We start from the raw sequence: 13,929 nt of genomic DNA on the forward strand, positions 1-13,929 counted from the left end.
AAACAATTGGGGGGGAGTGTGTGGAGGACGGGACTATACTAAACCATATGTTGTGCTTGAGACTACATTATGCGTAGTCACTTATGTATATTTCTTAACCGGTTATATAATACCCTGGTAAAACTGTTATATAATACTACATTTTTGGGCCTGCTTCACAGGCCTGCTAGCACACCATTATGCCTATTGTCTGGGCCTGCCTCACAGGCCTGATGTGAAACAATGAATGTTATATAATTGTGGGCGGAGCAAATAGTATAAAAGGAGAAGGCATAAGCCAACTCTTTGGGATTCTTCTTACGGATTTGATACTGTCAAGACGGAGTTGTACATGTGCTGAGATACGTTAAATACACTATATACTTATTCTTACAAACTGTCTGTGTTTGATGCCTGCCTGGTTGGCTGAATAAGGATCCTTCTGCCAGAACTGATCTGGCTTCAAGCACGAACTGCTTTGGGGAGACACCTAAGGAAGGCTAGGGGTTGGCTGCGTTACGATCGGACCTGATCAGAAATGCGATAGCATTGGAGATCAGGCCCCCCAGTAAGCTAGCCGGGACCTAAATTAGCCAAGATAGGGTCTCAGAGAGCAGGCCGTGCTAGCCTTCCAAGTGAGCCTGAACTGAGGACAGCCCGCCGCGGCCTGATCCGACCACTAGGTGTGTCAGGCAGGCCGACGAGGGGAAGGCCCAGTGTTCAGACTGCACTGCCTTGCTAGGGAAGTAAAGCTGGCTCAGCTACCGGGGCCAGACCTTTACAATATCACATCAAGTATATCATACATGTATATTATTTGGCTGACAACTTTAGTTTAGTCAAAACAATCAAATACGTTCTTTGTTGTTGCAGGTGTGAAATATTTTATATTGCACATATGAAAGCTTTTTAAAATTGTACATGTGGCGGTTTTAGTCCAATAAGTTAACCCTTTATGCAAAAAAAAAATTTGAATTAAAACCTTTTGGCTGTATTTAGCAGATGATATCCAATGACTGCATAGTCTGCAATAAAGATTCTTAAAGATTACTTTATACAAAATGTTAGCAGATTTAATCAGAAATTATTAGTATTTGTTTAACAATTGTGATTTTTGTGTGTTTGAAATAGTTTAGCTGTCAAGATGTTTCTAGATTAAAATTAAAAGATGAGATTATGATTAATATGCTCCTTACTTTGATTATATTCTCTTCGTTACAAGTTTTGCCAATTACAATTGATCGGGTTGAAAAGCAAAATATCCATTTTGTCATTGACTTTGTTTTTTGGAAAGCAGTTACTCCGCTAATAATATTTTTATTGTTACAGTTTTATACTCATTACTAAGATATCAGGTTCCCTTTACGTCTACCAGTATTACATTTTCTTCTGCAAGATGAACATTGAGAAAACAAAATTTCTGTAGACCTGCCTTGAATATATTAAGGGTAACTCATGTTTAAAAACAATGAAACAAATTATTAAAGGGCAAAAAAAGACATTTTTAACAGTTCAAAGAATTTTTTGCACACTTGTAAAAAAAACAGATGAAAAAAATTGAAAATGAAGTTTGAGATTACAAAGGAAGAGTACAGATTATACTAAAAATTAAGTTTTAAAACACTTAGCTTTTAGCCTAAACTAGAGATAGACATTCAAGTTAACAAGCCTGCTAAAACAAACCCTAAGACTCAACTTACAAATAAATGCAATTCATTAATTCTCTAGTATTCTTAATTAAAAGTAGCGTTTAAATGAGTTGCAACTTCCCACTACTACTATTGATAAAATCAGCTCTTTATTACCACTATAGACACTTGACTCAATTATTTATTTTCAATAAGCAAAACAACTCAAAGCAAAATGCATCAATTTTTTCCTTAATACTATATTTCCAGTTCTCCATTGTTTTGCTTTCGGTTTAGAATAGATGAAATGAAAACATGCAACCGAAGAACAAAGAACTAAACCTAATTTTGCTAGTGAAATTTTCAATATTAGGTCTAAATAAAATAATAAATAAATATATTAATAATATTAATAAATAATATTTTTCCTGTTAAAGAGTTCGGGTCAAACTGTAATAAAAATGTTTTTTGCAACTAATTTTTCTCGTTCAGAAAAGATATTAAGCATGTTTTTTGTTTGTCAAATTTAATGATTTTAATGCAAAACCTATTGTTCCTTTAAGAAAAGTTTAAAATAAAGCTCTAAGAAAATATGTGTCAACACAATTATTTTAGTATTTAATTGTTAATATTAGCTATAGAAACAATCAAGAAGCTTATGTAATGTGTGTAGTTAGGTTTGTGATTATGGTTTATTGTTATTTTGATAGATTTTCATAAGTTGGTTTGCAGTAAAAACTAATAAATAATTGATTTTTTACTTGAGAACATTGAACTGGCTTGATTGATTGAAGTTTTAATAGGCTAAGAGTTGAAAACCCACAAGCGAAGTTTCACATTTAACGGCCTAATTAAATCGATTTTTAGACAGTCAGTAGTGCGAAATAGCTAAAAATTGAAAAGTTAATTGTTAATTAAAGTTAAAATTGAAGTTTTTTTAAAGCCTTAAAATTATCTCTAATGCTGCCTATTTTTAATGAAGGCAGTTCTTGTGACTGCATAGATCAAAGCCTACCAGTATTAGGATAGGAGGGAGATGAGTTGCTTGTTTGCTGTTCAGGTATTTCGGTGCCTAAAATTGTCATGGAAAAACATTAATATACATGACCATATTGCTATACAAAAGTTGGTTCTCTAACCAGATGCACTGAAACCACATCAACCATACCAGATACGTGCAGTGCTTTAACCCAGAAAGGCGCACTAGAGAAAAAATAGTATATGGCAATCGAGGGTACGCTAAAAATTCGTGCATGTACAGGAAGTATTGTTAAGGTAGGGCAACACGAGACAAAATTCTCACGAAATCGGCAAAATTTGGACGAAACGATTCATATGAATTGACATTTGAACAAATTCGTCCATCGTTGGTTGCGCACGATGAACGAATCCTGAATTGGACAAAACGTGAGAAGTTCCTACGAATCGTTGTTTGATTAGTCGGTTGAAAAGGTTAGTTGAATGTTGAAGGTCGTTTTTTTGGCGCATGTTTGTACTGAAGCAAATGATTGAAACAGAATCAGCTTCAATTTATCACCGTATTCTGTTTGGCTAGTTGAAAGTTAGTTTGGTACGAATCCGTGGTGGGGAAACTCTGTGTGGCAGGTCAGAAATTTCGTACGAATGGAATTTCCCAGATTAGTTGAAATTACACGATACATGTGGCCTTACCTTTAGAGTTATAATTGACACTATTTACCTAAGATTTTGAAGAAAAATTGGCTCACTTAAGATAATTGATGTTGCTAGCTGCTTAAGTAATCATTTTCATATGCAAGCAAACGACATCAGTTTGAGATTCACCCTGGTGGTTTAACATTTTGATTGATCTTTTCAAATTATTTCATTTATTTTTAATGTACATTCTAAAAACTAATGTTTGGCTTAATTAATTATGCTAGAACCTGTATCACTAGTTAGGCTAATATTTTACGCACGAGTTTTACTTATGGTTTTACGCAAAGATTTACACAAACTTTTTTTTTCTTAACCTGGAAAGTATGAAACAAATGGCTACGTCTAACAAATTTTTCTAGGTGAAAAAATGTTTGGATGCTAATATTTCTAATTTCAGTGGAGTAAATTAAGACTTCAGATCAGAAAACACTTGAAAAATGTTGATCAGTCAAAAAACGCTAAAATGGGTCAAAACAAAAGCAACTATAGAAAAGCAAATAGACCAGCTGATGATCCTAAATTTTTAGTTCAAAATTAGTTACTTGGGCTTACACAATTTTATAAATATCGTTTGTTCATCTCCCATGTTTGTGAACATATTTTTACTGTGTTTATTAAAATATTTTCATATGATTTATAAGTTTGCAGATTTGAAGCCATTTGATAACATTGTGGCCATTATCAAACTCAACTTTGGGAGGATCAAGGCCTATAACTTATCTTATAATTGCACATAAAAGGCCAGTTTTTCTGCAAACTGTAGCAAAGATATTAGTGACTAAGATGAAACATTATACAACATTAATAATATAATTATTCCAAATATCTTTGCAAATTTACAACAATAAAACAATTATTCGTTTGCTCTAACAATTGCAGCTTAAGTTACATGTATATGATCTTTGTAGGAAAGTTACAAGCAATATATAAGCTTGTAGACAAATTCCTTAGATTCTAAATGCACACTTGCTTATGGAGCTACAGTAAGTTAAAAATAAATTGTATCAGCTTCTCTGATGTTGTGTCTAAGGTTCACATTGCATTACTAGTTACTAGTTACTACTGCATTAGGCTAACATTGTTTCGTGACTGAACTGTTGATAGGAAAATATCAAGTGTAAATATAAATAGATAAAAGGTTCATTTACGCTCTTGAATAGATTTTAAACAGCTGTTGCAAAAATATTTTTATTCACCCAGATGTTTCTACAAATCAAATTTCTATTTAGACAAATAAGTCTGACATTAATGATTACAAAAGATCATGCTATGCACAACTATGAAAACGGCTTTGAAAAATATTCATACCTTTCACTTCCAGAGATTTCACAGAGTTCAGACTTAACATCGGAAGTCGACCTCCAGCCACAGCATTCATTTCTGCCTGCACATTATTATATGCTCTTACTATATCAACCTAAAATCATGAATGCATGCATGCCATGTTTAAATTTAAAATACTGTGTTACTGGCACTGGAGAGGTCAGACAATTTCCATAAAAAGGTGGGTGAAGCCAAAAATTGAAAATCAATTTTAAAATTCTAGATAGCACATTTAAGGAAGAGCAGGGCACTACAAAGCTTTAAAGCAGAAAGTTGTGCTCTTATTGCAGGCTTTCCGCTGTATCAATAAATTCATTAGAATGTACATGTATTATCTCATTACTCGAAAAAGCAGCAGCTGCCAAGTGGAGAAATAAAGGGTCTTTGTAAAATCTTTAGAATTGGTTTATACACAAGCACTCAAATGAATTGCTCTCAAAATATTTTTGGAGTAATAGAAAGAATTTTAATAGAATGATACCTTAAAAATGTTAAATATCAAGAAACAGATCATCAGAATAAACATTTTAACGATTGAGGAAAGCTAATTTTTTACCTCAAACACTAGAAGAAATTTAGAGGGAACACCTACAAATATCTTAGGCTTGTGCTTGCCATGCAAAGCACCTTAAGCAATTTAATTTTTTTCCTGCAGTATACTTAAAATATTCCACAGTCGCAAAAAAAATTATATAATGTGCTATTACACCATTAAATGCAATTCCACCAAAGATTAACAATTTTTGCCAGTTTTCTCGTTAAAACAAGTTTTTAGTCAGTAATTAAAACATTTGAATTATCGTTTGTAATAAATTCGACCCACTCAATTTGAGCTCATTTTCGTAACAACGCATTGATAAACATTTTATGTGCACACAATTGTAATTCTTAGCGCTGCCATGAAAATTATTAATTGACGTCTGACAAACATGTGTCAAAAACTTATAGTACAAGTTAAAACTCATGTTATAACATACTATTGGAAAATTATAGTTGCATCCCAGTGGCAGTCAAATTATCTACTAGATGTACCCAATTATCCATTTAGTAAACTCTTACAAGGCCATGAAAGCTCATTAAGTTTACTAGAGGGTTCAAAATGATAAACCTAATTGACCTAAATTGATAATGTGAAAAAGTTGAAAACTTGAAATGCTTTGTAAAAATTGAAACTGGAGCTGAGTATTTTACAGAGAACGAACTTGTAAGCACTCACCTGATGGTTGTTTTTAACTTTGTTCTCTATATCAGCTCTCTGCCTACTAAGGTTAGCCAGTGCCTCCCCAACTTCTTTCTCTGCAAAAGCTGTCATCTGGTTTTGAGTTGTTCTTCGTGCCTCAACTAGTTCTTGTTCCAGCTGTTTGTATTTAGCTCGAATAGCATTGATCTATGGGTAATATGACTCTTCTCAGGTTATTTGTTATTATAGTGTAAGTATTTTCTAGTAAATACCAATAAAAGCATAAAACACTTAATTATTTGAAAAACCTTCACTAATACCAATATCATAAAAATGTTATTCCACCTGAATATTAGCTTTCATAAGTTATCTTGCTTTACAGTCTGTGTAAAAAGCAAAATAATATTGTTATCCGTCAAACTTATTTTATTTCAACAATAAGATTTTTCCTTTATCATAATTGCTTTTTTAACTTAGCCAAAACAATTGATTACCAAATCATCAACTAACTTACTAAAATTACTCTGCATTTCAGAACCGTTCTAACATGCCAAGGTGTTAAATACCTACTAATTACCAAAGACTGCGGCTTTGAAAAAGATGGAAGTAACCTTCCAGTTTTTTGCTAGAGTTCTAGGGTCATGTTGAACAGGGATCAATTCCAAAGCTTTAAAGAGTTTTGGTAATATGTAAATAATAATAAACTACAGGAATCATGGTTTTAACATATTCCTTTAGCACTGACCAAACAATTTTAGCATGAAAATATCAAGTTTATTTGATATCCAGACTCAATCTTACTCATAATTAGTCTTTCATCATGTTTATTCAACAGTTTAGCCAGTTGTAATTAGTAACCCGATTTACTGAGAAGTAAAATTTTAACTGAGTAAAAATAAAGTTCAAAATGTCAAAGACCAAAATCTGTTGTCATTTTTTTCTGAAAAAGTTTGCTTGTTTTAAACAAAATACATGTAATAAACTCTCTGATTCCAAAAGACTAATATTTAATTACTCTGAACACATCCAATTTGCATTTTTGCTTTGAATAAATTTAAAATAACAACTTATTGTAACTTTTAATACAATACAACAATTTGCAAACCTGGTCATCACGAGTCTGGTAAAGCTTTTTTAGCAGTTCCTGTGTATTCTTTTCAAATTCAGATATCGTTTTGTTTGCTTTCATAAGCAGTGCAGAAAGCTTCTGTTCTTTATCAATCACTGTTACACTAAGCCTTTGTATGTCGGAAGATAGATTAGACACCAGTTCGTTTAAGTTGAGCAACTCATGAGGTCTTCCTGTAATCATAAATTTTTATTTAATTCAGTACTTAATCTGATGGAGATTATTTTTCAGGATGAGAGTTTAAACTTTTTGGCGTTATGCGTTCTAAAATTTGTAAGAACCATTCAGAGTGCTAATGGTCGCTGTAAACACATCTGCATAGAAGAATTTAAACCACACATGTTACACTGTTTAATAGCTTGCAGGAATATTTATCTTTAAAAAATCATACTACTATTATTGTAACGAGTCTTAAATAAACAATGTTTTATTTTATTAGAACAGAAAAATTATAGAAAATTTCACTTTCAATCTCATTGAGAAAGTCATTACCAAGCTGTAACTAAAAACATGTTGAGTTGAAGTGAAATGTAACATAAGTTTTTCTACTCATACATAAAGCCCATATTGGCAGTTACATGTAGTAATTACAGCATTGTGCATGTGCCTCAGCTCACCTTCATTACAAGTGTTTCCTGAAGTAATACAGCTGAGACAAAACACTTGCAGACACACAGAGCAGCCTAAACTGTATGCATGACTGGGGTGTTGTGCACAATTTCTTATTTCCAATTGGGCATGTTCTTTAAAATTCTTGGTGATAGCCAATGCTACATGGTCTTCATGTAGATCATTGTGAGACTGAAAAATAGATATTCAGTGAGTAATTTAATTTTAGAGCATTTATTGGATGACTACAAGATATATATAGTGCAGTAACTGATAGTTATAGTGTCATCATTAAATTAAAGATTAAGGAACTATTTATGATATAATTAGTTTCACAGATCAACAGTTTCAAAAGTATCATAAGAGCCAAGTGGTCAGGCGAAAGCTTTTTATAGTGCTAACTAAGCAGACTAACTCTGCTGGAAGAAATAATTTATAAAGATGTAGACTAGTAAACTCAATTTAAATTATGTTTGTGTCTAGATTTGAAGCTGCAATAAACTGTTGGAGAATAAAACCTTTAGTAACATTTATTTTTACTGAGTTTTTTTAATCTAACAACATAGCTTTACTTGACAAACTGTGCTCTAATAGTTGAAAAAATCTTTAATCGAAAAACGGAATTGAAGTTCCAAAAATGTGAAGTTGAGCTTTCAATAATAGTTTATTGAGCTTTATGCGTCAGGTTTATGCTATATTACAGGACCAATCTGAAAGTCTGAATGATGAATACACTTTGACCTTGTTTAAATACATAATAGTTTTTTTGGTTTAGCATTGAAAGAGTTCAGAGTCAATAAACTGTTGGTTCTCAGCCTGTAAAACAATGTGAGCCTGTTAAAGCTATTTGGTAAACAATTTTACACTTGTATTTTAATATGACCTTTTGCTAATGCTGTTTTATTGATGCCTGCTCTAATTAGTTATAGATGTAAAATTTGAAATGACTATCTTTAGGATTTTTTAAAGGAGTTATTGTCATAACTCTTGAAGCCAAAATTTGAATATCAAGATTTACTGCTAAGGAGTACGCTTCGATACTACAACCATTGCAACAATCCTATTCTGCTGTTTTGATTATTAGACATAGCAACAAAGTGAACTAAATATAAAAACATTTACTACTTAACAGCCGTTAGATATTGCCACAAAGATTGATGTTTCAAAGTACCTCTTCATGAGCCTTACAGTACTTCTTTGAGCAGTCTGTGCAGTAGACAACTGCATGTTGTACCGCCTTCCCTTTTTTAACACACACATCACAGTTATTCTTAGATCTGCTAAATGTATAGGATTGTCGGCGCTCTGTCATGTTTAACTCTTCACTACAAACAGAAAAACAGGATTCAATATTGCACAATTTTATCTGGCATTGCAATTTCAACCACTTTTTATATGTGTGAAGTATTTTCAGGAAAAGCTAATTGTAGGTAATAAAATTTTTTTCTCCAAAAACAAACTAAGCGTGCTAAACATTCTAATGACCTACATTTTGTTTGACAGTGCGCTGTGTTGTTCTTTCAGTAATTAAATAGTTTTCTTAAAAACTGTTTTGATTAAAAAATTATCTGCAATTAACTTGCATTCAGAAATATCTACTGAACTTTAACTTTCAACATTTTTGCTCAGTAATAAAGTTTATTTGCTAAGCAGCATGGGTTATTTTTGTAGAAACCTAGCTTATAAATATACTTTATTGCTAATGGCAGTGACTCACTTCTGCTCGTTGTAGCAGATCTTCGTATGAATGTCCAGCTTACCAAGCAAGAATCTTTTGCGGACAAAATAAAAACATAAAAATACTCAAGAGTCAAAAATATTTTTGTCCTGAGACCAGCGAAACATACATTATTTGTTATTTAGAGTTTTTTATTTCTGCCATTTTTCTATAACAAGAATCAAATGTAATTATTTACTCCGCCAAGCCTCTCTCCATCAGTTTGTAAGTTTGAGTTTTGTTAAAGTAAGATTATGGAAATTTCTAGATGCAAACCAAAAAAAGAGTTTTATCGTTGCTAATATCTGCACTCTAATCAAAGCCTCCTGCTAATCAATCGATAAACTTTGTTTATCGATGTTTAAACAAAATTCGATTAATCTTCATCATTTTAAGCTCAAAGGCATTAACACATTAAAACAGTTTGAAGCAAACTTTATAAAAAGCCCCAAAAACAAACTGCTTCTTTCATGCAATAGTGCAGTATTGTAGAAAATGAAACTTGTTCAGAACTAAAAAATCCCTATCCATGCTTTTTTTTCATAGAACCACATGTTTAATTTCACTGATCAGACATATCTTCAACATATATCAAACTAAACGTAAAATTCGAAAACATTGTAAGCATTTTATTATTTCCATAGGTTGTCACAAGTTGAGAAAGGCTGTTTTACATTATCACACAGAAATTGAAAGCCTATTTTTATTTAGTTTGGGTAACAAAATATGATGGCACCATATATATTTTGAAACCAAATGGCTATGCCAAAAACATCTTACAAAAAACGTTGGCTATATATCATTACTTGGGTGGTACCAGATAATTAAATCAAAATTATGGAGAATTAAATTTTAGGGATATATAGCATTAAACCAACTCATTCCTCCTGTCTAAATTGAACACAACATATTATACTTAACCAAAATTAATTCTTAGATCTACTGCATGTCTACAGATTTTAGAACTATAATGCATTCTAAAGTTTTTCAAAGGGATAACTCAACAGCAAGTCTGCTTTTAATTCATATAATTAAATTCCTCTGCAAAAGAAACCAGCAGCTAGAGTCGCATTGCATGTTTTACTAAAAATACATTTTCACCTAAAAGCATTATACTCTGAAGCGGCTCCAATAAGTCCCAATATCACTTACTAGAGAGCGTAGGGCCTGTTGTAATTTTTGTAACTGGCAATTCCAACATTTAATAAGTACAATGTCAAGGTTGGAAAAAAAAAAGTGTGTACACATGTAAATATGTACGAACATACTTACACCCATGAAAATGTATGTACATACATATGAACACACATAAATCAGCGCAGATGCATGTACCCATGTATACATGCACACCATACCCATGTACATACATACACATGTACATACATATGCGCATACATACATACCCATACTTACATACATACACACTAACATACATGTAGATATACATACATACATAAATAAATTCATAAATACATACATAAATACATACATACACACATACATACATATATACATGCATACACACACACATACACACAAAAATGTGTACATACATACATACAAACATATGTACATAAATACATACATACAAACATACTTACATACATACGTATGTATGTTCATACGTACATATGTACGTACATACATACATACATATATGCATGCATAAGTATATATATATGTACATACGTACATACATACATATGCACATACATACGTACATACATACATAAACACAAATGTACAAACATATATACCTATACATACATTTATACATACAGTATACATACCTGTACATACCTATACATGTACATACCTATACATACATGTATGTAGGTACATATATATGTAAAAACATACATACATGAGTACATACGTACATGTATACATACATACATACGTACATACGTACACACATACATATGTTTTTACGTAAACATACAAACATACACATGTACATACATATGTACGTACATACATACATATGTACATACGTACATACATATGTACGCACATACATATGTATGTGCATATGTATGTTCATACATATGTACGTACATATGTACTTACGTACATACATACATATGTACATACATGTGTTCATACATACATACATACATATGTACATTTGTACATACATACATACATACATACATACATACTTATGTTCATACAAAATAACATATGTATGTACGTATGTATGTACATATGTACATACATACACACATATATGCACACATACATATGTACACACACACCAGTGTACATACATACACCCTTACATGTGCACATACCCATACAAGTATACATGCAAATATGCATGCATGTAAGTGTATGATTTTACGTACTCGTATGCGTACACATATACAATCAAAATACATATAGGTTACATATACCTCCCCATACGCCCACACTTACAAAAGCATGCATACGTTTATGTATACATTGGTCTATACATATGCATATATGACTATGTGTATGACAGCTATGCCTTCATGTATGCATATACAGACAAACATCCATACACATATGATTGCACATACAAATATAGCTAAAAATGTGCATAAACATAACACATGTATATACATACACAAATACGTATAGATGCATATTAAACATATACATTCATGTATGCATACACAAATACATACTTACCCTACAGGAAGAAAATATTCGATGGATATAATAATTCATGATTTTACGAACATTCAACTCCGCGAATTATTAAATTCCGCGAATAGATAACTCTATTTTTAAACACAAGGGAGACTAAATACTGCCTCAAATTAAAAACTAGCTACTAGGCAGAAGTAGTAAATGTAATCGAGTTCCAAAACTTTTTGAAAATCATTGCCAGGGCTTTGAATTAACCCCATTGCCAATGCATCACACTTCTTTACAAACATATTCAAGGTTTTCACAAGTTTTTTGGCATGGCGTGGTCATCGCAAGATTTCTCCAACAGTCTATTTACATTGAAATCAATTCCATCAACCTCTAATACCGAAGTTGATGATGTTAATGATTCTGATCTAGATATTACGGTATGTATTTGATTTGCAGCGCAGATACGTTTTTACATAATTAACTACGTTAGTTTATTCTCTTGTTTATAAACTGATTGCTTTCATTCAATACTTAAGGCATTGTTTTCGTACTTTACACTTATTATTATTTTTCTTTTTTGTATTTACTGCAGATTGAGAATAAACCAGAACCTATTCCGGTTACAATAACTAAAAACAAGTAGTAATATTCACCAAGGCAGGAATATTGGCAGAGAAGAAACCAGTCAACCTAGACCCCTTCATCAACATCACCTCCTTGACATTGCTGCAGCAAACATTATTACATTATATATATTATATTTTAGGTATAGATATATTATAATTTACTACAAACTTGAGTGTGCAAACAAAGTATTTCAAATACAAATAAAATTTTACAAGCAATGATTGGAGTAAATAAAAACAGTTTAGCCCATATGGCCATTGTCTGGCAATAAAATTAAACTAATACTATTGATAAGTAAATACTACTGTGTAATGGTGCTCTCTGACTAGTTATTTTGCTAATAGCAGCTCTATATTGCTGTCACTGTCTTGAGTAGATGTTAAAGGTGATTCTTTCGCTACTACATGGCTGATAAGGGAGTTATCATCAGAACTCTCTTTGTGGCAATTACTATTGCAAAATGAAGGCGTTCAGGTTCCTTTATTAAAGCAGATATATTATCCTCATTAGTAGCTGCGGTCACTTCTACCTCATTTTCAAGACTTCCCTGAATGATTGGTGATCTTGTAGAAATGACATCCACTACCCTTGCAGTCATTTTGTCTCTGTATATGATGAAAAAGCTGCTTACTCTACTTATTTCACGGGGTAGATGACCAACCGTTGCACGGTCTTCGTTTTTTAGCTTTAGTGTGAATAGGTTGTGCAGATTTTTGGGCTCTCTCTCACACTAAAAGAATAACGAAGCGGTAGAGATGGAAAAAAATAAATATTGCGTTTTACCAAAGAACCAAAGTAAAACTCAATTATTAATTTGGTAAATGGTTTTGAAAAAAACTCATTACTTACCACAAATTGTTGGTTCATCAAAGGCCTCCAATTTGATGAATACTCGTGAAAACCTCTGGACGCAGCAAGAAATTTATAGCTTAGCATAATCGACTTGCAGTTTTTTTTGATATAAAAACCTAAACATGTAGTGTACACATATGCGGCTAGCGATACACATTGCTCTATTACTAGCCGCAATAGAGGTAACCTTTAATGGAAAGTGATTGTGTTCATCCGCGAATAAATTAGTCCGGGAATATGCATGAAAAAGGCAATTTGCGCGAAACTTAACTCTGCGAATAATTGTAACCTGTAGCGTATATACACAGACATATACAAGCAAATATACACACACACACTTACACGCATACAGCTATGTGTATACACACAAATATATGTATAATGTATATATATGTGCGCCCATATGCATACGCAAACACATATACAGGCACATACATATACACATACCCTGTATGTGTATGTACATGCATATGTATGCACACGCATATGTGTAAGTAAATTTATATATATATATATGTATATACATGTAGGTATATATGTTTGTATATATATATATATATATATATATATATATATATATATATATATATATATATATATA

At 32.0% G+C, this 13,929-nt stretch overlaps 1 protein-coding gene across 1 annotated transcript; it reads right to left on the reverse strand.

The window, feature by feature from the left end:
• Positions 1-2,611: 2,611 nt before the first annotated feature.
• On the reverse strand, positions 2,612-8,846 carry LOC137388453 (E3 ubiquitin-protein ligase TRIM56-like). Its single transcript, XM_068074939.1, has 6 exons — positions 8,697-8,846; positions 7,534-7,717; positions 6,893-7,089; positions 5,824-5,994; positions 4,593-4,701; positions 2,612-2,679 (listed from the first exon to the last, which is right to left on the reverse strand). The coding sequence occupies exons 1-6, from the start codon at positions 8,835-8,837 to the stop codon at positions 2,612-2,614; spliced, it is 870 nt and encodes a 289-aa protein (XP_067931040.1). The 5' UTR covers positions 8,838-8,846.
• Between the last annotated feature and the right edge of the window lie 5,083 nt (positions 8,847-13,929).

The sequence above is a fragment of the Watersipora subatra genome, chromosome 2 (genome assembly GCF_963576615.1).
Source record: "Watersipora subatra chromosome 2, tzWatSuba1.1, whole genome shotgun sequence".
NCBI lineage: Eukaryota > Metazoa > Bryozoa > Gymnolaemata > Cheilostomatida > Watersiporidae > Watersipora > Watersipora subatra.

Coding starts and splice junctions, on each gene's coding strand:
- LOC137388453 (XM_068074939.1), bottom strand. CDS start 8,837: ATGACAGAGCGCCGACAATCCTATACATTTAGCAGATCTAAGAATAAC. Junction 5,995..6,892: donor ACCAGACTCGTGATGACCAG/GTTTGCAAATTG, acceptor TATTACCCATAG/ATCAATGCTATTCGAGCTAA. Junction 4,702..5,823: donor AAGTTAAAAACAACCATCAG/GTGAGTGCTTAC, acceptor TCATGATTTTAG/GTTGATATAGTAAGAGCATA.